The 25,000-nt window shown below is 30.7% G+C and overlaps 14 protein-coding genes and 1 non-coding gene across 15 annotated transcripts in view, besides 3 other annotated features; 5 read left to right on the forward strand and 10 right to left on the reverse strand. All coding sequences in view use genetic code 11, as the record gives it.

Annotated features, from left to right (window-relative positions):
• ycf1 (hypothetical chloroplast RF19) overlaps nt 1-5,018 on the forward strand; it is a 5,727-nt gene extending 709 nt beyond the window's left edge. The window contains exon 1 of the mRNA in view: nt 1-5,018. This exon is cut by the window's left edge and continues 709 nt beyond it. Within this exon, the coding sequence (YP_004769992.1) occupies nt 1-5,018 (5,018 nt within the window).
• Nucleotides 1-5,884: part of a repeat region (repeat IRa) that runs on past the window's edge.
• rps15 (ribosomal protein S15) lies at nt 5,429-5,707 on the forward strand. Its single transcript has one exon. It carries the CDS (start codon nt 5,429-5,431, stop codon nt 5,705-5,707), a length of 279 nt encoding a protein of 92 aa, YP_004769993.1.
• Nucleotides 5,883-19,274: a sequence feature (small single copy region (SSC)).
• ndhF (NADH-plastoquinone oxidoreductase subunit 5) lies at nt 5,968-8,181 on the reverse strand. The gene has a single exon. It carries the CDS (start codon nt 8,179-8,181, stop codon nt 5,968-5,970), a length of 2,214 nt encoding a protein of 737 aa, YP_004769994.1.
• Nucleotides 9,162-9,335, forward strand: rpl32 (ribosomal protein L32). The gene has a single exon. The coding sequence runs from the start codon at nt 9,162-9,164 to the stop codon at nt 9,333-9,335; it is 174 nt and encodes a 57-aa protein (YP_004769995.1).
• Nucleotides 9,900-9,978, forward strand: trnL-UAG. Its single transcript has one exon. It is a non-coding gene; the product is annotated as a tRNA-Leu (tRNA).
• Nucleotides 10,071-11,036, forward strand: ccsA (cytochrome c heme attachment protein). The gene has a single exon. It carries the CDS (start codon nt 10,071-10,073, stop codon nt 11,034-11,036), a length of 966 nt encoding a protein of 321 aa, YP_004769996.1.
• Nucleotides 11,235-12,629, reverse strand: ndhD (NADH-plastoquinone oxidoreductase subunit 4). Its single transcript has one exon. The coding sequence runs from the start codon at nt 12,627-12,629 to the stop codon at nt 11,235-11,237; it is 1,395 nt and encodes a 464-aa protein (YP_004769997.1).
• psaC (photosystem I subunit VII) lies at nt 12,871-13,116 on the reverse strand. The gene has a single exon. It carries the CDS (start codon nt 13,114-13,116, stop codon nt 12,871-12,873), a length of 246 nt encoding a protein of 81 aa, YP_004769998.1.
• On the reverse strand, nt 13,916-14,221 carry ndhE (NADH-plastoquinone oxidoreductase subunit 4L). The gene has a single exon. It carries the CDS (start codon nt 14,219-14,221, stop codon nt 13,916-13,918), a length of 306 nt encoding a protein of 101 aa, YP_004769999.1.
• Nucleotides 14,501-15,034, reverse strand: ndhG (NADH-plastoquinone oxidoreductase subunit 6). The gene has a single exon. It carries the CDS (start codon nt 15,032-15,034, stop codon nt 14,501-14,503), a length of 534 nt encoding a protein of 177 aa, YP_004770000.1.
• Nucleotides 15,402-15,926, reverse strand: ndhI (NADH-plastoquinone oxidoreductase subunit I). The gene has a single exon. It carries the CDS (start codon nt 15,924-15,926, stop codon nt 15,402-15,404), a length of 525 nt encoding a protein of 174 aa, YP_004770001.1.
• On the reverse strand, nt 16,033-18,060 carry ndhA (NADH-plastoquinone oxidoreductase subunit 1). Its single transcript has 2 exons — nt 17,509-18,060; nt 16,033-16,563 (listed from the first exon to the last, which is right to left on the reverse strand). Exons 1-2 carry the CDS (start codon nt 18,058-18,060, stop codon nt 16,033-16,035), a joined length of 1,083 nt encoding a protein of 360 aa, YP_004770002.1.
• ndhH (NADH-plastoquinone oxidoreductase subunit 7) lies at nt 18,062-19,249 on the reverse strand. The gene has a single exon. The coding sequence runs from the start codon at nt 19,247-19,249 to the stop codon at nt 18,062-18,064; it is 1,188 nt and encodes a 395-aa protein (YP_004770003.1).
• Nucleotides 19,275-25,000: part of a repeat region (repeat IRb) that runs on past the window's edge.
• rps15 (ribosomal protein S15) lies at nt 19,452-19,730 on the reverse strand. The gene has a single exon. It carries the CDS (start codon nt 19,728-19,730, stop codon nt 19,452-19,454), a length of 279 nt encoding a protein of 92 aa, YP_004770004.1.
• ycf1 (hypothetical chloroplast RF19) overlaps nt 20,141-25,000 on the reverse strand; it is a 5,727-nt gene continuing 867 nt past the window's right edge. The window contains exon 1 of the mRNA in view: nt 20,141-25,000. This exon is cut by the window's right edge and continues 867 nt beyond it. Within this exon, the coding sequence (YP_004770005.1) occupies nt 20,141-25,000 (4,860 nt within the window).

Raw genomic sequence — 25,000 nt, forward strand, 5'->3', positions numbered from 1 at the left:
GAATCTTTAGTATTCTCTTTTTTATTACTTGTGTATACTATTTAGGCAGAATGCCTTTACCTATTATTACTAAAAAACTGAAGGAAACCTCAGAAACAGAGGAAAGCGAGGAAAATGAGCAAGAAAGCGACATAGAAATAACTTCGGAACCAAAAGAAACTAAACAGGACGAAGAGGGATCCACCGAAGAAAACCTTTATTTTGGTTCCGAAGAAAAAGAAGATCTTTACAAAATAAATGAAACGAACAAAATCCCAGTGAATGGAAAAGAAAAAACAAAGGATGAATTCTACTTTAAAGAGACATACTATAAGGATAGCCCAGTTTACGAAGACTCTTATCTTGATAGGTATCAAGAAGAAGAACTTTGGGAATTAGAAAGTAAAGAAGATCAAAATCTTTTTTGGTTTGAAAAACCGCTTGTCACTTTTCTTTTCGACTGTAAACGATGGAATCGTCCATTTCGATATATAAAAAATGATCGATTTGAAAATCCTGTACGAAATGAAATGTCACAATATTTTTTTTTTTTTACATGTCCAAGTGATGGAAAACAAAGAATATCTTTTACATATCCACCGAGTTTATCCACTTTTTCAGAAATGATAGAACGAAAGATATCTTTGTACACGACCGAAAAACTATCCCACGAGGATAATTATTGGGTTTATACTAATGAACAAAAAAAGCACACCTTGAGCAATGAATTAATAAATCGAATAAAAACTCTAGAAAAAAAAACAGGATCCCTTGTTCTAGATGTGCTCGAGAAAAGAATCAGATTATGCAATGATGAAAATGAAAAGGAATGCTTGCCTAAAGTGTACGATCCTTTTTTGAACGGACCATATCGCGGAAAAATCACAAAATTATATTCACGTTCAATCAGGGATGATTTAATAACTTCTACAGATGCAGAGGATTCCATAGAAATAGTCTGGATAAATAAAATTCACGGTCTACTTCCTAATGATTCCCCCCCAAAAGAATTTGAATATCAAAAGAATCTCGTTGATGGAGAATTTTTCTCGACAAATAGTGGTCATTCCTTAACCTCAATTGGCGAAGTCCCCTTGGAATACCCCCCCAGTCTTAATTTGAAAAAATTGTCTTTATTGGCAGAAGAAAAAAGAATTGATTCAGAAAAGCAAGCAAAATGTTTGCAATTGATATTCGATGTAGTTACAACTGATTACAATGATCAAACAATTAGAAATAAAAATAATCAATTGATTTTTCCTGGAATAGAAGAAATCAGAAAAGAGGTTCCTCGATGGTCATACAAATTAACAGATGATTTTGAAGAACAAGAGGAAGAAAATGAAGAAGAATCAATGGAAGATCATGAAATTCGTTCAAGAAAAGCCAAACGTGTTGTAATTTATACTGATAAAGAGGAAACTACCAACGCTATTAGTAATACTAGTGATAGTGATCAAGCGGAAGAGGTGTCTTTGATACGTTACTCACAACAATCGGATTTTCGTCGGGATCTAATCAAAGGATCCATGCGTGCTCAAAGACGTAAAACAGTTACTTGGGAAATGTTTCAAGCAAATGTGCATTCGCCACTTTTTTTGGATCAAATAGACAAAACATTCTTTTTATCTTTTGATATCTCCGAAATGATGAATCTCGTTTTTAGGGGTTGGGTGGGTAGAGACTCGGAATTTGAAATTTCCGATTCTGAGGAGGAAGAGACAAAAGAAAGAGAGAAAAACAAGGAAAAGAAAGAGGAAAATGAACGTATAACAATATCAGAAACTTGGGATAGCATTATATTTGCTCAAGCAATAAGGGGTTCGATGTTAGTAACCCAATCGATTCTTAGAAAATACATTGTATTGCCTTCATTGATAATAGCTAAAAATGTTGGCCGTATGTTATTATTCCAATTCCCTGAGTGGTACGAGGATTTGAAAGATTGGAATAGAGAAATGCATGTTAAATGCACTTATAATGGTGTTCAATTATCAGAAACAGAATTTCCAAAAGATTGGTTAACGGATGGTATTCAGATAAAAATTCTATTTCCTTTCCGTCTAAAACCTTGGCGAAAATCTAAAGTACGATCCCATCATATAGATACAATGAAAAAAAAAGGAAAAAAAGACAATTTTTGTTTTTTAACAGTATGGGGAAGAGAAGCGGAACTCCCCTTCGGTTCTCCTCGAAAACAACCTTCTTTTTTTCAACCTATTTGGAAAGAGCTAAAAAACAAAATTCTAAAACTGGAAAAAACATTTTCTCTTTCTCTAGTTCTAAGAGTTTCTAAAAAAACGAGAAAAGGGTTTTTAAAGATTTCAAAAGAAAAAACAAGATGGGTTAACAAAATAGTTCTAGTTATAAAACGAATAATGAAAGAACTTGAAAAAATAATAAACCCAATTTTCTTATTTGGATTCGGGAAAGTAAAAGTATATGAATCGAACGAAAATAGAAAAGATTCTATAATCAGTAATAAGACTACCGACGAATCAACCATTCGAATTCGATCCACGAATTGGACAAAACATTCACTTATAGAGAAAAAAATAAAGGATCTTGCTGATAGGACAACCACAATCAGAAATCAAATAGAACAAATCACAAAAGACAAGAAAAAAATAGTTGTAACTCCGGGTATAAGTATTAGCCCTAATAAGACAAATTGTGCTGATAAAAATTCAGAATTGCAAAAACATATTTGGCAAATATTCAAAAGAAAAAGTACCCGATTAATACGCAAATTCTACTACTTTATCAAATATTTCATTGAAAGAATATACAGCGATATCCTTCTATGTACCATTAACAGTCTTAGGACCAATGCACAGCTTTTCCTTGAATCAACAAAAAAAATGATCAATAAATTCTTTTACCACGATGAAACAAATCAAGAAGGGATTGATCAAACAAATCAAAATACAATTCACTTTATTTCGACGATGCAAAAGGCGCTTTCTAATATTAGTAATAAGAATTCAACTATTTATTGTGACTTATCCTCTTTGTCACAAGCATATGTATTTTACACATTGTCACAAGTTCAAGTTAATAACAAGTATTACTTGAGATCTGTATTTCAATATCACGGGACCCATCTTTTTCTTAAAGATAGAATCAAGGATTATTATGGGACACGAGGACTATTTGATTACAAACCAAAGCATAAGAAAGTTGATAAGTCTGGAATGAATGAATGGAAAAACTGGTTAAAGAGTCATTATCAATACAATTTATCTCAAACTCAATGGTCTCGATTAGTACCACAAAAATGGAGAAATAGAGTCAATCAACGTTGTACAATTCAAAAAAAAGACTCAATAATATTGGATTCATATAAAAAAAACCAATTAATTCATTACGTGAAACAAAATTATTACGGAATAGACTCATGGACAGGACAAAAAGAAAAATTAAAAAAAAACTACAAATATGATCTTCTAGCACATAAATATATGAATTATGAGGATGGAGGGGACTCATATATTTATGCATCGCCATTACAAGTAAACAGAGACCCAAAAATTCCATATAATTTCAATACACAGAAAACACAGAAACCCGAATCATTTTATGCACTAGTAGGTATAGATATTAGTGATTATCTAGGAGAAGAATCTAGTCTATATGGAGAAAAAAATTTGGATAGAAAATATTTTGATTGTAGAATTCTCCGGTTTTGTTTTAGAAAAAATAGCGATATTGATACCTGGACTAATATGCATATTGGTACCAAGATTAATAAAAATACTAAAGCTGGAACTCATAATTATCCAAAAATTTATAATAAAGATATTTATCCTCTCACGATTCATCAAAAAACAAAACCATCCAATAAAAGAAAAAAACTTTTTGATTGGATGGGAATGAATAAAGAAAGGCTATATCGTCCCATATCAAATCTGGAATCTTGGTTCTTCCCAGAATTTGGACTACTTTATGATGCATATAAGCTTAAACCATGGATTATACCAATCCAATTTCTTCTTTTAAACATTCATAGAAATACCAAAATTAGTCCAAATAAAAACATCAACGGAAATGATCTTAATCTACGATCTAATAAAAAAGAATATCTTGAATTAGAGAATCAGAACCAACAAGAAAAAAAACAAATGCTAAGCCAAAGAGATCTTGGATCAGATACACAACAAGATATACAAAAACAAAAGAAAAAAGAAGATGTTGAAAAAAATTACACAGAATCAACCATTAAAAAACGTAGAAAGAAAAAACAATTAAAGAGCAAGAAGGAAGCAGAACTAGATTTTTTCCTGAAAAAATATTTCCTTTTTCAATTAAGATGGGATGATTCTTTGAATCAAAGAATGATCAACAATATCAAGGTATATTGTCTACTACTTAGACTGATAAATCTAAAGGAAATTGCTATATCCTCAATTCAAAGAGGAGAGATGCGTCTAGATGTAATGTTGATTCAAAAGGATCTATCTCTTACAGAATTGATAAAAAGGGGAATATTTATTATTGAACCGGTTCGTCTCTCTATAAAATGGGATGAAGAATTTCTTATATATCAAACCATAGGTATTTCATTGGTCAATAAGAGTAAACAACAATCTGAAACTGATAGAAGATATATAAAAAAATATCTTGATGAGAATCCTTTTGAGAAATCTATTTCACGACATAGCACTATGCTTGTGAGTGAAGATAAAAAAAATTCTTATGATTTATTTGTTCCTGAAAATATTCTATCTACTAGACGTCGTAGAGAGTTGAGAATTCTAATTTGTTTGAATTCCTGGAAGGGGAATGTTGTAGACGTAGATAGAAATCTAATCTTTTTCAATGAAAACGACATAAGGAACTGTGGACAGTTTTTGAAAAAGGACAAGCATTTTAATACAGATCCAAATAAAAACAAATTAATGAAATTAAAATTGTTTCTTTGGCCCAATTATCGATTAGAAGATTTAGCTTGTATGAATCGGTATTGGTTTGATACCCATAATGGTAGTCGTTTCAGTATGTCAAGAATACAGATGTATCCACAATTCAGAATTTATTGATGGTATATTTTATATACTATATAAAGATATAATATAGTGTAGTGTGTAGTGTGTGAGTGAGATATTCAATATACAAAGGCCGAAAGATATACACATATGTTATGTTACATTATGATACATGATACTGAATTTAATGGCTTATCAACTGAATCTAGAAATGAATCGGCAAAATCCTCTTAGGTACAATACAAAGAAATCATTCTCTTTGTTGAGTGCAGAATGTATTATACCTTTCTATCCAATCAAATTAATAAATAAAAAAAATTCAATCAAACAAATTTGATTTGGATAGAAAAAATCGTATATATAGAGTAAGAGGAAACCTTTTTTGTATATACCAGAAAATGACTGACATTATTTTTTCTGATCAGTAAAATAAAAAAAAAAAAAAAAGGGAAAACTCTTTTTTTATGGGCAAAAATTCATTTATCTCAATTATTTCGCAAGAACAAGAAGAAAAAGAAGAAAACAAAGGGTCTGTCGAATTTCAAGTAGTCAGTTTCACCAATAAGATACGAAGACTTACTTCCCATTTGGAGTTGCATAAAAAAGATTTTTCATCTCAGAGGGGTTTACGAATAATCCTGGGAAAACGTCAACGGTTGCTGGCGTATTTGTCAAAGAAAAATAGAATACGTTATAAGAATTTAATTGGTCAGTTGGATATTCGGGAACCAAAAACTCGTTAAGTTAATGCCAAGATTCGTTTGAATTTTGATTTTGACAAACCTCCTTTTATTATCGAAAGTTAACTCAAATTGCTGAAGCTGAAATTGCTTTTTGTATTTTAGTTCATTGAAAAAATATGTATATGTGATGAATTTTGAGTTTTTTTGTAGATTTAGATTTAGATAAGCGAGAAATAGTAGCATATATATATATATAAATAGTAGTTTATCTATATATATATATATTTTTTTTAGTGTCTTTTTATAAAAAAAATCTTAGCTTATAAACTCAAAAAGAAGACAGAAATTAATATTAATATAGAAGATAAAGAGAAAAAGAGATAGAATGAGATTCGCCCTGCTCCTAATAAATATTTGAGTGCTTCACCTCCAAAGAAACTCACAACGCCAACACCGTTTATAATGCCATCAATTATGTATCGATCCCAAAAATAAGTGAATTTAGCTAATTTTCTGACATTGTGAATGACTATGTTTGTATAGAATAAATCGATATAACCGCGATTATAGGACCAATTGTATACAGCATTGGCAATTTTGTCCAAAGAGAGTCTTTTTGTTTTAGTGGCTATTTTTAGAAATGAATTCATTAATTCTAAATTTTGCAAAGGTGAATAAGGAGATCCGTAAAAAAGGGATGCTAAAGATATTCCTCCAAAAGATATACCTACTGAAAAACTTGCATTTGTAAAAAATTCATATAAATCTATGGACGCTTCTGAATTTGGATGTAAAAGATTTTGTGATGGAGCTAACCATTTGGATAATAAATTCAAGTCTGTTTCTGATTCACCTAAAGGGATTCCAATTCCTCCAATGAAGAAAGTAAATAGTACCAATATAAGCAAAGGAAATAACATAGTATTATCGGCTTCATGAGGATACATAGAATTACTTTTTTTGAAAAAAGGAGTAGTAAAGTATCCCTTTTGATTTATTACATTTGGATCTGCAGTTTTAGGAAAAAACAAACTATTTTGATTTTCATTATAAGTCTTGATTTTTGAGAAAAGGACATTTACTGATTTAGGTTCTGCTTTTCCCCATAGGGATATCGAATAGGCTGAAGTATTTTGAGTTCCACTGTAATTTTGAAAATGAACATGCAAATTCCCCTCAAAGGTAAGTAAGTAGACCCGAAACATATAAAAGGCTGTAAGTCCTGCTGTAAAATAAGCTATTACTGCGAAAGTGGGTGAATATAGCCAAGTTTCACTAAGAATTTCATCTTTAGACCAAAAACAAGCCAGAGGTGGAACACCACAAAGAGAAAGTGTACCTAATAAAAATGTAGTTCTTGTAATTGGAATATATCTTGTTAAACCACCCATAAGAACCATATTCTGGCTTTTTTCAGGTGAATATCCAACAAGAGGTTCCATTGAATGAATAATAGATCCAGAGCCCAAAAATAATAATGCTTTAGAATACGCATGAGTTATTAAATGAAATAAAGCAGCTCTATAAGATCCTAGTCCTAGGGCTAACATAATATAACCCAATTGAGACATTGTAGAATAGGCTAAACTTCTTTTAATATCTCTTTGAGCAAGAGCCAAAGTTGCTCCTAATAGTAGTGTTATTACACCTATACATGAAATAAGATTCATTATATAAGGTATGCCTATAAAAAGAGGAAGAAGTCTAGCCACAAGAAAAATTCCCGCAGCTACCATAGTAGCAGCATGTATAAGAGCGGAAATCGGAGTAGGACCCTCCATAGCATCGGGTAACCATACATGAAGAGGGAATTGTGCGGATTTAGCAATTGCACCAAGGAATAATAGAAAGGCACACAGAGTTGGAAATAAAGAATTTTCCTGATGATTGAGCTTATTAAATATTTCAAACAAATCACGAAATTCGAAACTTCCCGTTATCCAATAAAAACCTAAAATTCCTAATAACAAACCAAAATCCCCTACACGATTGGTTATAAAAGCTTTTTGGCAAGCACTTGCTGCACTTGGTCGGGTGAACCAAAACCCAATTAATAAATATGAACACATTCCTACCAATTCCCAAAAAATATAAATTTGTATCAAATTAGAACTAGTAACTAAGCCCAACATTGAAGCATTAAAAAAACTCAGATAAGCAAAAAACCTCAAATATCCCTGATCATGAGACATATAATTATCACTATAGATAAGAACCATAATTCCAACAGTAGTGATTAAAATTAACATAATGGAAGTAAGTGGATCAATAAAGTAGCCAAACTCTAAGGAAAAATCATTATTGATGGTCCAAGACCATAGATATTGATAAATAAAACTTCCATTTATTTGTTGAAAGGCCAGATTGGCCGAAAAAATAAGCCCTATACTTAGGAGTAAAATACTAGGAAAAGCCCACATACGACGATTGTTTTTTGTTGCTCTTGGAAAAAGCAGAAGTCCAACTCCTATAAGCATAGTAATAGGTAGTGGAAGTAGAGGTATTATCCAGGCATATTGATATGTATGTTCCATAAGAAAGCAAATTTAAAAGTTTTTTTATAATTTAATAGTTTCCAATTCACCAACTCTTATCTCTTTCGAAAGGAACAAGAATAAAAGAAATAAATCAGTACAAAAATTAATTATGAAAAACTCAAAAAGTGAATTCTTAATAAATCTGATTTATCCCATCTATTATTTGGAATAATTCAAAAACAATTCCCTTAATTCAATGAAATGGCCAAATAACTAGATTTAAATTATTACTTCATTAATATTTTAAGTTATACAGAGGCTCACTGAGTTCATATCCGCATCCACGACTAAAATGAGTCTTTAAAAAAGGAAACTTTATTATTATAGTTAAGTAATTATCTAATTTAATTAATTAATGTGGAACTCCTTCATTGAATTCAAATTCAATTATAAAACTTATTTTATAATAAACAGAATGTTATAACTAAGAATTTGATTGTTTGAGCTGCAATAAGATAACAAAAAAAAAAGATATTACTTAAACTTCTCTATCTAAACTCTCTTGTTTAACAACAAATTTATGTTAAAAATGTATGGTCACTCTCAACTTGATGAACTAATAGATAATAGGAAATTGTTGGTTATATAATAATAATCAGTGGATAGTCAAAGACTATTACTAATTAAAGTAACGGCTTATACTATAAAGAAAGTAGTAAAGCAAAACAAAATATTCGTTTTAAACTCTTTGATCTTTCTTTATTAAGAAGATAGTAATTTAATTGTAGCTAATAAAGAGACGAAAAACATAAAAAAAAATAAGAACACTTATAATGAGTATTAAATAAAATTTTTTAGTATGTAATATCCACAAAATAACTAGAAGATTTGTTGTTCTGTATGTAGAATTTATATCTTATGACTTTTTTTCTATGCAATAAGTTCAAAAATTTAGAGATAATTCAAAAACTATATCTCTTTTTTGAAAAATAGATGTCTTTCACATCCAATGATAAAAATAATTAACTTTTTGTTGAATGGCAGTCCCAAAAAAACGCACTTCTATTTCAAAAAAACGTATTCGTAAAAGTATTTGGAAGAAAAAAGCCTATGTGGCTGCGCTAAAAGCTTTTTCTTTAGCTAAATCGATCTCAACAGGACAGTCAAAAAGTTTTTTTGTACGACAAACAAGTAATAAAGCTTTAGACTAATCTAAATTTAGATGGGTCAAATAATTGCCACTTTTCTTTTATTTTCTAATAGCACTTAACTCTGTTTAAGTCTAATTAAATTAAGTTTTGTTTAAAATTCTTAAATATGGATGAACAAATTGTTATGATCTAGTTAATATAAGAAAAGACTTTTTCTATTTCTACTCTAACTAGAGTGGCGTGGTTCTAAACATTCTTTTTTTCTATTTTTTCTTTTATTTGTTTTGTTTAAAGTGTATTTTCTTAGATAATAAATAAGTTTGATTTATTTTTTAGAATTTCAATCGTGTTAGTTTTAGTTGGGCTTACTCAATTTTTAGAAAAACTAAACAAAAAAAATTTAAACTATTAATTTTATCTAAGTCAAAAGTACATGTACAAGAGAAATTGAAACTTCTTTTTGATCTAGTTTAAGTCAAACAAAAAAACTAGTATTACTAATAAATTTATTTGCAATATTTCACTATTTACAAAACTCTAAGTGTAATTACTGTCGATTTAAACTTAGATCTTTTAATTAATCTCGACGATTCGAGATACATAAGCTATTATTATTTCAAGCAAGCCGCCATGGTGAAATGGTAGACACGCTGCTCTTAGGAAGCAGTGCTAGAGCATCTCGGTTCGAGTCCGAGTGGCGGCATGTCATGCTAGATAATTAAATTATAAGATCTATAATTTATTTAGATTGAATTCTTGATTTTAATTCTGCAATGTAATTGGACGCTCTTTTTTATGATATTTGTAACTTTAGAACATATATTAACTCATATCTCTTTTTCAATCATTTCTATAGTAATTATTATTCAGTTAATGAGCTTTTTCGTTCATGAAATTCCCGGATTATCGGATTCATTGGAAAAGGGTATGATAGCTACCTTTTTCTCGATAACGGGATTATTAATAATTCGGTGGATTTATTCAGGCCATTTTCCATTAAGTAATTTATATGAATCCTTAATGTTCCTTTCGTGGAGTTTCGCTATAATTCATATGATTCCTAAAATATGGAATCATCAAAATGCAAAATTTTTAAGTGCAATAACCACACCCAGCGCGATTTTTACTCAAGCTTTTGCCACTTCAGGTCTTTCAACAGAAATGCACCAATCAGCCATATTAGTCCCTGCTCTACGATCCCATTGGTTAATGATGCATGTAAGTATGATGTTGTTAAGTTATGCAGCTCTTTTAGTTGGATCTTTATTTTCAATTGCTCTTCTAGTAATCACTTTTCGAAAAAATATAAAAATCGTTGTTGAAAACCAGAATTTAGTAATTGGGTCATCAAATTTTGATCAGATGGACTGTTTAACTTTGACTCAAAATCTAAAAAAAACTACTTCTTTTTCTTCTTTTAAAAATTATTACAAATATCAATTACTAGAAAGATTGGATTATTGGAGTTCTCGTGTTATTAGTATCGGGTTTACTTTTTTAACAATAGGGATTCTATCTGGTGCAGTATGGGCTAATGAAGCATGGGGATCTTATTGGAATTGGGACCCTAAAGAAACTTGGGCATTTATTACTTGGACAATATACGCGATTTATTCACACACTAGAACAACCAAAAATTGGCAAGGTACGAATTCCGCAATAGTTGCTTCCATAGGATTTTTTATAATTTGGATATGCTATTTTGGGGTTAATTTATTAGGAATCGGACTACATAGTTATGGTTCATTCATATTAAGTTAGCTGTGAATTGAAATTTAATCAAAAAAAATTCGTCCACAACCAAATAACTTCTTTTTGTGTCATTTTTTTTTTTGAGAACCTTTTTTTACTCTAAAGGTTCTCAAAAAAATGTGTAATGTAATAATGCTATTACAATCAATTCTAATTAACTTCTGAGATGAGAATGACTTTGCCCTTTTTTTATTTTAGTCCTGAAAACTATCGATAGTAATAATTGGATACAATTTCTTGCACCTTATCAACAGATAAGGAAATTACTAAATCAGGATAGAGACCAATCGCTAGTACGGGTAGAAATACACAGATTGAAACAAAGAGTTCTCGTGGGCCAGAGTCTACAAAAATAGAGTTTGAAAGATTGAATAATTTGTATCCATAGAACATCTGCCGTAACATAGATAATAAATAAATAGGAGTTAATATGATTCCAATTGCCATAACAAAAGTAATTAGTATTTTTGTCATTAAAAGATATTTTTGACTACTAATTATTCCCAAAAATACTATTAATTCCGCAACAAAACCACTCATTCCGGGCAATGCAAGAGAAGCCATTGAGAAACTACTAAACATAGTAAAAATTTTTGGCATTGGGATAGAAATTCCTCCCATTTCGTCAAGATAAACAAGTCGTATTCTGTCACAACTTGTTCCCCCCAAGAAAAAAAGGGCAGCACCAATAAATCCATGGGAGAGTAATTGTAAAATAGCTCCGTTAAGCCCTGTGTTGGTTAACGAACCAATACCTATAATTATGAACCCCATGTGAGATACGGAAGAATAGGCTATTCTCTTTTTTAAATTTCGTTGACCGAAAGAGGTTAAAGCCGCATAAATTATTTGTATAGTTCCGACAATTACCAACCATGGTGAAAATAGAGAATGAGCATGGGATAAGAATTCCATATTAATACGAATCAAGCCATATGCTCCCATTTTTAATAAGATTCCGGCTAGAAGCATACATGTACTGTAATGTGCTTCCCCATGTGTATCAGGTAACCATGTATGTAGGGGTATTATTGGTAATTTGACAGCAAAAGCAATAAGGAACCCAAAATATAAGAGTATTTCTAATGCTAGGGGATATGATTGATTAGCTAATGTTTCAAAATTTAAAGTGGGTTCATTGGAGCCATATAAACCCATACCTAAAACTCCTATTAAAAGAAAAATAGAACCCCCAGCAGTATATAAAATAAACTTTGTAGCTGAATACAGACGTTTTTTCCCCCCCCACATGCATAAAAGTAAATAAACTGGAATTAATTCTAACTCCCACATCATAAAAAAAAGTAAAAGGTCTCGGGAAGCAAATGATCCTATTTGACCGCTATACATTGCTAACATCAGGAAATGAAACAATCTGGAATCTCGAGTGACTGGCCAAGCCGCTAAAGTAGCTAAAGTAGTGATAAATCCTGTAAGTAAAATAGGTCCTATCGAAAGTCCATCAATTCCGAGTCTCCAATGAAAATCAAAAACATTTATCCATTTAAAATCATCTTCAATTTGGATTAATGGATCGTCCAATTGAAAATGATAACAGAATACATAGGTCATTATAAGGAGTTCTAATAAACATATACACATGGTATACCAACGAACTACCTTATTTCCTCTATGCGGGAGAAGAAAAATGAAACAGCCCGCAAATATAGGAAAAACAACAATTAGTGTTAACCAAGGAAAATAACTCGTGGTAAAGACAAGATACGCTTTGACCAGAACAGAAAAACCCGTACTCAATAATTTGATTTTATTGAGTACGGGTTTTTGTCAGTAAGTAAAGAGGAATCAAATGATTGAAGTGGATTTTTTTTGTTCTAACGTATTAGTAAGCTAGTGCCATACTCCGAGTTGTCTCACTTCCTAAATAAACCCGGACACTCAAAAAATCTGTTGGACAAGCGGATTCACATCTCTTACAACCTACACAGTCTTCAGTTCTTGGAGCGGAAGCAATTTGCTTAGATTTACAGCCATCCCAAGGTATCATTTCCAAAACATCTGTAGGGCAGGCACGGACACATTGAGTACATCCTATACACGTATCATAAATTTTGACTGAATGTGACATTGGATCTATAAGCTCCCGTTTTGAACATAAAAAATTTCGATCTGGTTCTGACAAAATCAACAGTAAATAAATACATTGTAGACACCAGACGAATCAGTGGTTTACCAGAATTTTTTTCTAATTCATATACTTCTGGATCTGTTCATAAGAAAAGGTCCAAGAGACTTTGATTTATTTTTGAGCAAACAGAATAATGCAAATCATACATCTATTTTACATACTAATATGAACTAATTAAAATAAAATGATAACCAAGAATATGGATGTTAGAATAAGTGTTAGTGAGATTTGTTAGTCCTAATTAAGCACTATCTAGTATTCATTTCATTGAATTTTTCATTTACTTCTATTGTACTGTACTTATTCTTTTTTATTAGTTTTTATTTATTATATTATTTTTGTCAGTTTACTCTATTATGTCTAGTTACTATATTAGCCAGTCTTTTTTGTCATCTTAGATCTAATTTAATTTTCTTATTATTCATATTACCAACGTATAATTATACATGAATTAGACATTATATTAGAACTAGAGTTAAAAGAAATTTATACCTTCTACTTTATCGATTTATCTAAAAAGTATATAATAAATTAATAGATTTTTAATTGGATTTTTTTGGAGTTTATAAGGTCTTTTTCTGTTTATTGAAGATATATTTCTGTAATGAGTGAAAAGTGTATAATTAAGTAATAAGTGTGTCTATTTTGTATAAAAAATGACTAGATAGAAATAGAATTAGTATGTATTTCGACAATTAGTGATGACAATTTAGGTCTAGTATACCATTACAAGATAAGACTATTTATTCAACAAATTGGATTGATTAATACGTGTTGAGTTTCTGTTACGATAGATCGATGAGACAATAGCTAGACCAATAGCTGCTTCAGCCGCTGCAATAGCTATAACAAAAATGGAGAAAATATCTCCTTTTAATTGTCGACTATCAAATAAATCCGAAAATGTGACAAGATTGATATTAACGGAATTTAGTATCAGCTCAAGACACATAAGTGCTCTAACCATGTTTCGACTTGTTATCAATCCATAAATACCAAGAGAAAACAAATATGCACTCAAAAAAAGTACATGCTCAACCATCATTGACTAACTCCTTCTGAATCTCAATTGATTTCAACAAAGAATTCAACTGGTTAAAATTTTTTATAGAATGGAAAATTTCATCGAGTAACAATTTAATTTCAGGACAAAATCTACAAAAAAACTAAAGTATTTACAAAAAAAAAAAATAAAATCAAAAATAAAATGAAATAGTAGTTAGTTAAATATCATATTTATAAAATATATGATATGATAAATTTGATCATATATAAGACTCTTAAAATCAAATTTAGCATAAAAGAAGACGAATATCTAATATTACTAATTTTGACGAGCCATAGTAATTGCACCTATTAAGGCAACTAAAAGAATTATAGAAATTAGTTCAAATGGAAGAAAAAAATCTGTTGATAAATGAATTCCAATCTGTTGAACATTACTTATAAGGTCCTGTTCTATAATGTGGTTTGATTTTGTAGTCCAAAGAATCCCGTACCATGATGTATCTGAAATAGTATTAATTAGTAAAAAAAGAATACAGGTACAAACCAGGGCAGTAACCCCATCTCCCACAGTCCAAAGACGTAAATCATTGGAATATTCTGAGCCTTTCATAAACATTACAGCAAATAAGATTAACACATTTATAGCCCCCACATAAATAAGCAGCTGTGCAGCAGCTACAAAATAGGAGTTCAATAAAATATAGAATAGAGATACGCAAATAAGAACCAATCCCAAAGAAAAGGCAGAATAAATTGTATTGGTAAATAAAACTACTCCGAGACCCCCTAATATAAGAACTAATCCGAGAAATACTACAAGAATATCATGTATTGGTCCAGTTAAATCCATTATGTATAATGTATAAAATAGATAGATATATAAGTTGAAATTCTTTATGACCTTTTCGAATAATCCAGGAAAAAAGTTATTCTTTTTTTGTTCTGTATATGTTACAATTGGATTAAATCTTAATCCAGTATTAATTGTGGATTGTGTGTATATATGAAAATCTTTTTTTGTCTATTAGTTTTTTTCAATTAAATTTATATTATTCAATTTTATTGTCATTTTTTTGTTATTTATTTAGATATAAAAGTTATTTATTTATATATAAAAACTATCTCTATGAAATTTTTAATATATATATACTAAAATCTCTGTAAAATATCTCAAATATGAAATAGCAAAAAAAATCGTATTCAGGTTTAATCGTCCCTCAATCAAGAGGATTATCCTTGTCTATTTTGTTAATTGGCATTGAATTCATAATAGGTTGAATGGAGTAATCTCCCATTATAGATATTGGTAAACGACCCAATGCAATTTGATTATAATTCAATTCGTGGCGATCATAAGCAGAAAGTTCATATTCCTCAGTCATCGATAAACAGTTTGTTGGACAATACTCAACACAATTCCCACAAAATATACATACCCCGAAATCAATACTATAATTAAGCAATTGTTTCTTTTTAATATTTGTTTCCAATTTCCAATCTACAACAGGTAGATTTATAGGACATACACGAACACAGACTTCACAAGCGATACATTTATCGAATTCGAAATGTATTCGACCTCGGAAACGCTCTGAGGTGATTGATTTTTCATAAGGATATTGAATAGTTACAGGTAACCGATTTGTATGAGATAAGGTAATCATAAAACCTTGACCGATATACCTTGCAGCTCGTACTGTTTGTTGGCCATAATTCATGAATCCAGTCACCATAGGAAACATATCGTAAATATCCATGAAATTTAAAGTTAATATTTTTTTCTCTTGTCTTGTTTGATGGAGGTTAGTAATCTAAAAAAGGGTTATCTTAGTCTAATATTTACTTAAATTAGAGTGAAACAAGTTGGTAAGAAGTTGTCAATAATAGATTCCCAAGAGAAATAGGTAAAAGAAATTTCCATCCAAGATTTAATAGTTGGTCCATTCTCAGCCTCGGTAAAGTCCATCTTGTTGCGATAGAAATAAAGAGGAACAAAAAGGCTTTAGCTAATGTGATAAAAATACCAATTGTTATTGCAAAAATTTTATTCATTAGAAAAAATTCAGGAAAAACTATCGACGGAAGCGAGAAATTCCATCCACCTAAGTAAAGAACTGTTACAAATAATGCAGAAACTAATAAATTTAGGTAAGAAGCAACATAAAACAAACCATATTTTATGCCTGAATATTCAGTTTGATAACCTGCTACTAATTCTTCTTCTGCTTCTGGTAAATCAAAAGGTAATCTCTCACATTCTGCCAGAGAAGATATTAAAAAAACTATAAACCCTATTGGTTGACGCCACAAATTCCAACCCCAAAAGCCATATTTTGACTGTGCTTCAACTATATCAACTGTACTTAAACTGTTAGATAATTATAGTCGACGATAACATCACTGTTTTCATCGCTATTCCAGAACCGTACATGAAACTTTCATTTCATACGGCTCCTCTACGGTCATAATATTTTTGCAGTATTAAAATATATTCTCTACTGGGTAATAAATAAATATAATAAAGATTCATTTACAGCACAAAATTGGACCGAGGGAATTCTATTTGCTTGAATAAGCACTTCGGAATTGATCTCATTCTCTTAAAATTAAAAAATTTCTCTCTTCAGTAATAATTTATTATTGCAATTTTAATAAAATACTTATTTTTTTTGTCACTAGACAGTTCGACCTATCTTTTTTTATTACAAAAAACAAATAATTAGATACAAAATGGGTATTCTTTTTTATTTCTTTTGTTCCTGTTCTGGCTTCTAAAAAAAGGGGGTGCTATAAAATAAAAAAAAAAGAGAATTAATTCGTTCTTGATAGTCATTTCTTTAATCAGTGAATAGGAGCATACTCTAGATCGGAATCTTAAGGAAGTACTACTTTAAAATTTCTACCAACTTAAAGTCCTTTTTGATTCATTTTATGTATAAATATCTCTTTTGTTTTGAAATCCTACATAATCTCTATTACTAATCTTTTGTGTATCTTGGTGTTCCTACCTGTCCACTCATTTTTGATTGATCTCCGATATTGTATACAAGGCTATATGGTAGATCTTCTGTATCCGCTTCAAGACAAGACCTGAAAACAACTCTAAATCTTGGGATAAACTATTTACACTACCTTTTGTATTTTCCTCTTGTACATAGGGAATGAGAATTTTTTTATTACTGCGAATTCAAAAGCTGTTTTATTTGACTCATATGACTATCTAGTTTAACTCAGTGAACTTTATTTTAATTCGTAAGAAAAAGAAAAATTTAATTAAACCTTTCAATCAAATCAATAAAAAGTTCCTATTTTACGAATCACACGTAGAGAGATTGATAAGACACATAGAGTTAATGGTATTTCATAACTAATTGATTGAGCAGCAGCTCGTAGACCACCTAAAAAAGAATATTTATTATTTGATCCATATCCTGACATAAGAAGCGCAATAGGAGCAATACTCGAAATGGCGATCCATAAAAAAACACCTATACTCAGATCGGCTAAAATTAGGTGAGATCCAAAGGGAATTACTAAATAACTTAGTAAAATGGCTACGACTGCTATTGCAGGCCCGGCACTGAATAAACGTCTATCCCCTCTAGATGGAAGAACATCCTCTTTAAAAAGCAGTTTGGTTCCGTCTGCTAAAGCTTGAAGAAGTCCTAACGGCCCCGCATATTCAGGTCCAATACGCTGTTGTATCGCCGCAGAGATTTCTCTTTCTAACCATACAATTACTAGAACACCTATTACAATCCCTACTATCAGAACAAAAATAGGGACAAAGAGCCATATAAGTTCATAAATTTCTTTTAAAAATTCTGATACAGAAAAAGAATTGATAGTTTGCACTTCTCTTATATCAATTATCATTTCAACGATCAACTTCTCCCATAATAATATCTATACTACCTAGTATCGTCATGATATCAGCCAATTTCATCTTTTTAACTAGCTGAGGCAAAATTTGTAAATTGATAAAACCTGGAGGACGAATTTTCCATCTCCAAGGGAAAACGTTCTGATCGCCTATCAGAAAAATGCCCAATTCTCCTTTTGGAGCTTCTACTCTTACATAAAGTTCTTGTTTTGACAATTCAAAATTGGGCGAAGGTTTTTTACTAATGAATCTATATTCAAAATCATTCCATTCGGAATCCTTTGTTCTATCAAAACGTCGGACTTCTAAATTTTCATAAGGTCCGCCTGGAATTCCTTCTAAAGCCTGTTGAATAATTTTTATCGATTCCCTCATTTCACTCATTCGTACTAAATAACGAGCTAAAGAATCTCCTTCTTTTTGCCATTGGACTTCCCAATCAAATTCATTATAACATTCATATTGGTCAACTTTACGGAGATCCCAGGAGACTCCGGAACCTCGTAACATGGGTCCTGACAAACCCCAATTTATTGCTTCTTCTCCACTAATAATACCTACGCCTTCCACTCGTTCCAAAAAAATGGGATTTCGTGTAATAAGTTTTTCATATTCGTCAATTCCTGTTAAAAAATAATCACAAAAATCTAAACATTTATCTATCCAACCATAAGGTAAATCAGCAGCTACTCCTCCAATACGAAAATAATTATGCATCATTCGCATACCTGTAGCAGCTTCAAATAGATCATATATTAATTCTCTCTCTCTAAAAATATAGAAAAAGGGAGTCTGTGCACCAATATCTGCCATAAAAGGGCCAAGCCATAACAAGTGAGAAGCTATACGACTTAACTCTAACATAATGACTCTTATATAGCTGGCTCTTTGAGGTACTTGAATATTTCCTAATTGTTCGGGAGCATTTACAGTTATTGCTTCTGTAAACATAGTTGCTAGATAATCCCAACGCGTTACATAAGGTAAATATTGCACAATTGTTCGGTTTTCTGCAATTTTTTCCATGCCTCTGTGTAAATAACCTAGTATAGGTTCACAGTCAATAACATCTTCCCCATCTAAAGTAACGATTAATCGAAGAACACCATGCATCGATGGGTGCTGAGGACCCATATTGACTATCATAAGATCGTTTCTTCTAGTTGGTCCACTCATAGCCATATCTTTTTTCCCCGAATCCATATCTCTATTTCTCGCTTATCTAAATCTAAATCTACAAAAAAACTCAAAATTCATCACATATACATATTTTTTCAATGAACTAAAATACAAAAAGCAATTTCAGCTTCAGCAATTTGAGTTAACTTTCGATAATAAAAGGAGGTTTGTCAAAATCAAAATTCAAACGAATCTTGGCATTAACTTAACGAGTTTTTGGTTCCCGAATATCCAACTGACCAATTAAATTCTTATAACGTATTCTATTTTTCTTTGACAAATACGCCAGCAACCGTTGACGTTTTCCCAGGATTATTCGTAAACCCCTCTGAGATGAAAAATCTTTTTTATGCAACTCCAAATGGGAAGTAAGTCTTCGTATCTTATTGGTGAAACTGACTACTTGAAATTCGACAGACCCTTTGTTTTCTTCTTTTTCTTCTTGTTCTTGCGAAATAATTGAGATAAATGAATTTTTGCCCATAAAAAAAGAGTTTTCCCTTTTTTTTTTTTTTTTATTTTACTGATCAGAAAAAATAATGTCAGTCATTTTCTGGTATATACAAAAAAGGTTTCCTCTTACTCTATATATACGATTTTTTCTATCCAAATCAAATTTGTTTGATTGAATTTTTTTTATTTATTAATTTGATTGGATAGAAAGGTATAATACATTCTGCACTCAACAAAGAGAATGATTTCTTTGTATTGTACCTAAGAGGATTTTGCCGATTCATTTCTAGATTCAGTTGATAAGCCATTAAATTCAGTATCATGTATCATAATGTAACATAACATATGTGTATATCTTTCGGCCTTTGTATATTGAATATCTCACTCACACACTACACACTACACTATATTATATCTTTATATAGTATATAAAATATACCATCAATAAATTCTGAATTGTGGATACATCTGTATTCTTGACATACTGAAACGACTACCATTATGGGTATCAAACCAATACCGATTCATACAAGCTAAATCTTCTAATCGATAATTGGGCCAAAGAAACAATTTTAATTTCATTAATTTGTTTTTATTTGGATCTGTATTAAAATGCTTGTCCTTTTTCAAAAACTGTCCACAGTTCCTTATGTCGTTTTCATTGAAAAAGATTAGATTTCTATCTACGTCTACAACATTCCCCTTCCAGGAATTCAAACAAATTAGAATTCTCAACTCTCTACGACGTCTAGTAGATAGAATATTTTCAGGAACAAATAAATCATAAGAATTTTTTTTATCTTCACTCACAAGCATAGTGCTATGTCGTGAAATAGATTTCTCAAAAGGATTCTCATCAAGATATTTTTTTATATATCTTCTATCAGTTTCAGATTGTTGTTTACTCTTATTGACCAATGAAATACCTATGGTTTGATATATAAGAAATTCTTCATCCCATTTTATAGAGAGACGAACCGGTTCAATAATAAATATTCCCCTTTTTATCAATTCTGTAAGAGATAGATCCTTTTGAATCAACATTACATCTAGACGCATCTCTCCTCTTTGAATTGAGGATATAGCAATTTCCTTTAGATTTATCAGTCTAAGTAGTAGACAATATACCTTGATATTGTTGATCATTCTTTGATTCAAAGAATCATCCCATCTTAATTGAAAAAGGAAATATTTTTTCAGGAAAAAATCTAGTTCTGCTTCCTTCTTGCTCTTTAATTGTTTTTTCTTTCTACGTTTTTTAATGGTTGATTCTGTGTAATTTTTTTCAACATCTTCTTTTTTCTTTTGTTTTTGTATATCTTGTTGTGTATCTGATCCAAGATCTCTTTGGCTTAGCATTTGTTTTTTTTCTTGTTGGTTCTGATTCTCTAATTCAAGATATTCTTTTTTATTAGATCGTAGATTAAGATCATTTCCGTTGATGTTTTTATTTGGACTAATTTTGGTATTTCTATGAATGTTTAAAAGAAGAAATTGGATTGGTATAATCCATGGTTTAAGCTTATATGCATCATAAAGTAGTCCAAATTCTGGGAAGAACCAAGATTCCAGATTTGATATGGGACGATATAGCCTTTCTTTATTCATTCCCATCCAATCAAAAAGTTTTTTTCTTTTATTGGATGGTTTTGTTTTTTGATGAATCGTGAGAGGATAAATATCTTTATTATAAATTTTTGGATAATTATGAGTTCCAGCTTTAGTATTTTTATTAATCTTGGTACCAATATGCATATTAGTCCAGGTATCAATATCGCTATTTTTTCTAAAACAAAACCGGAGAATTCTACAATCAAAATATTTTCTATCCAAATTTTTTTCTCCATATAGACTAGATTCTTCTCCTAGATAATCACTAATATCTATACCTACTAGTGCATAAAATGATTCGGGTTTCTGTGTTTTCTGTGTATTGAAATTATATGGAATTTTTGGGTCTCTGTTTACTTGTAATGGCGATGCATAAATATATGAGTCCCCTCCATCCTCATAATTCATATATTTATGTGCTAGAAGATCATATTTGTAGTTTTTTTTTAATTTTTCTTTTTGTCCTGTCCATGAGTCTATTCCGTAATAATTTTGTTTCACGTAATGAATTAATTGGTTTTTTTTATATGAATCCAATATTATTGAGTCTTTTTTTTGAATTGTACAACGTTGATTGACTCTATTTCTCCATTTTTGTGGTACTAATCGAGACCATTGAGTTTGAGATAAATTGTATTGATAATGACTCTTTAACCAGTTTTTCCATTCATTCATTCCAGACTTATCAACTTTCTTATGCTTTGGTTTGTAATCAAATAGTCCTCGTGTCCCATAATAATCCTTGATTCTATCTTTAAGAAAAAGATGGGTCCCGTGATATTGAAATACAGATCTCAAGTAATACTTGTTATTAACTTGAACTTGTGACAATGTGTAAAATACATATGCTTGTGACAAAGAGGATAAGTCACAATAAATAGTTGAATTCTTATTACTAATATTAGAAAGCGCCTTTTGCATCGTCGAAATAAAGTGAATTGTATTTTGATTTGTTTGATCAATCCCTTCTTGATTTGTTTCATCGTGGTAAAAGAATTTATTGATCATTTTTTTTGTTGATTCAAGGAAAAGCTGTGCATTGGTCCTAAGACTGTTAATGGTACATAGAAGGATATCGCTGTATATTCTTTCAATGAAATATTTGATAAAGTAGTAGAATTTGCGTATTAATCGGGTACTTTTTCTTTTGAATATTTGCCAAATATGTTTTTGCAATTCTGAATTTTTATCAGCACAATTTGTCTTATTAGGGCTAATACTTATACCCGGAGTTACAACTATTTTTTTCTTGTCTTTTGTGATTTGTTCTATTTGATTTCTGATTGTGGTTGTCCTATCAGCAAGATCCTTTATTTTTTTCTCTATAAGTGAATGTTTTGTCCAATTCGTGGATCGAATTCGAATGGTTGATTCGTCGGTAGTCTTATTACTGATTATAGAATCTTTTCTATTTTCGTTCGATTCATATACTTTTACTTTCCCGAATCCAAATAAGAAAATTGGGTTTATTATTTTTTCAAGTTCTTTCATTATTCGTTTTATAACTAGAACTATTTTGTTAACCCATCTTGTTTTTTCTTTTGAAATCTTTAAAAACCCTTTTCTCGTTTTTTTAGAAACTCTTAGAACTAGAGAAAGAGAAAATGTTTTTTCCAGTTTTAGAATTTTGTTTTTTAGCTCTTTCCAAATAGGTTGAAAAAAAGAAGGTTGTTTTCGAGGAGAACCGAAGGGGAGTTCCGCTTCTCTTCCCCATACTGTTAAAAAACAAAAATTGTCTTTTTTTCCTTTTTTTTTCATTGTATCTATATGATGGGATCGTACTTTAGATTTTCGCCAAGGTTTTAGACGGAAAGGAAATAGAATTTTTATCTGAATACCATCCGTTAACCAATCTTTTGGAAATTCTGTTTCTGATAATTGAACACCATTATAAGTGCATTTAACATGCATTTCTCTATTCCAATCTTTCAAATCCTCGTACCACTCAGGGAATTGGAATAATAACATACGGCCAACATTTTTAGCTATTATCAATGAAGGCAATACAATGTATTTTCTAAGAATCGATTGGGTTACTAACATCGAACCCCTTATTGCTTGAGCAAATATAATGCTATCCCAAGTTTCTGATATTGTTATACGTTCATTTTCCTCTTTCTTTTCCTTGTTTTTCTCTCTTTCTTTTGTCTCTTCCTCCTCAGAATCGGAAATTTCAAATTCCGAGTCTCTACCCACCCAACCCCTAAAAACGAGATTCATCATTTCGGAGATATCAAAAGATAAAAAGAATGTTTTGTCTATTTGATCCAAAAAAAGTGGCGAATGCACATTTGCTTGAAACATTTCCCAAGTAACTGTTTTACGTCTTTGAGCACGCATGGATCCTTTGATTAGATCCCGACGAAAATCCGATTGTTGTGAGTAACGTATCAAAGACACCTCTTCCGCTTGATCACTATCACTAGTATTACTAATAGCGTTGGTAGTTTCCTCTTTATCAGTATAAATTACAACACGTTTGGCTTTTCTTGAACGAATTTCATGATCTTCCATTGATTCTTCTTCATTTTCTTCCTCTTGTTCTTCAAAATCATCTGTTAATTTGTATGACCATCGAGGAACCTCTTTTCTGATTTCTTCTATTCCAGGAAAAATCAATTGATTATTTTTATTTCTAATTGTTTGATCATTGTAATCAGTTGTAACTACATCGAATATCAATTGCAAACATTTTGCTTGCTTTTCTGAATCAATTCTTTTTTCTTCTGCCAATAAAGACAATTTTTTCAAATTAAGACTGGGGGGGTATTCCAAGGGGACTTCGCCAATTGAGGTTAAGGAATGACCACTATTTGTCGAGAAAAATTCTCCATCAACGAGATTCTTTTGATATTCAAATTCTTTTGGGGGGGAATCATTAGGAAGTAGACCGTGAATTTTATTTATCCAGACTATTTCTATGGAATCCTCTGCATCTGTAGAAGTTATTAAATCATCCCTGATTGAACGTGAATATAATTTTGTGATTTTTCCGCGATATGGTCCGTTCAAAAAAGGATCGTACACTTTAGGCAAGCATTCCTTTTCATTTTCATCATTGCATAATCTGATTCTTTTCTCGAGCACATCTAGAACAAGGGATCCTGTTTTTTTTTCTAGAGTTTTTATTCGATTTATTAATTCATTGCTCAAGGTGTGCTTTTTTTGTTCATTAGTATAAACCCAATAATTATCCTCGTGGGATAGTTTTTCGGTCGTGTACAAAGATATCTTTCGTTCTATCATTTCTGAAAAAGTGGATAAACTCGGTGGATATGTAAAAGATATTCTTTGTTTTCCATCACTTGGACATGTAAAAAAAAAAAAATATTGTGACATTTCATTTCGTACAGGATTTTCAAATCGATCATTTTTTATATATCGAAATGGACGATTCCATCGTTTACAGTCGAAAAGAAAAGTGACAAGCGGTTTTTCAAACCAAAAAAGATTTTGATCTTCTTTACTTTCTAATTCCCAAAGTTCTTCTTCTTGATACCTATCAAGATAAGAGTCTTCGTAAACTGGGCTATCCTTATAGTATGTCTCTTTAAAGTAGAATTCATCCTTTGTTTTTTCTTTTCCATTCACTGGGATTTTGTTCGTTTCATTTATTTTGTAAAGATCTTCTTTTTCTTCGGAACCAAAATAAAGGTTTTCTTCGGTGGATCCCTCTTCGTCCTGTTTAGT

Source organism: Wolffia australiana, chloroplast, assembly GCF_029677425.1.
Source record: "Wolffia australiana chloroplast, complete genome".
Classification (NCBI taxonomy): Eukaryota; Viridiplantae; Streptophyta; class Magnoliopsida; order Alismatales; family Araceae; genus Wolffia; species Wolffia australiana.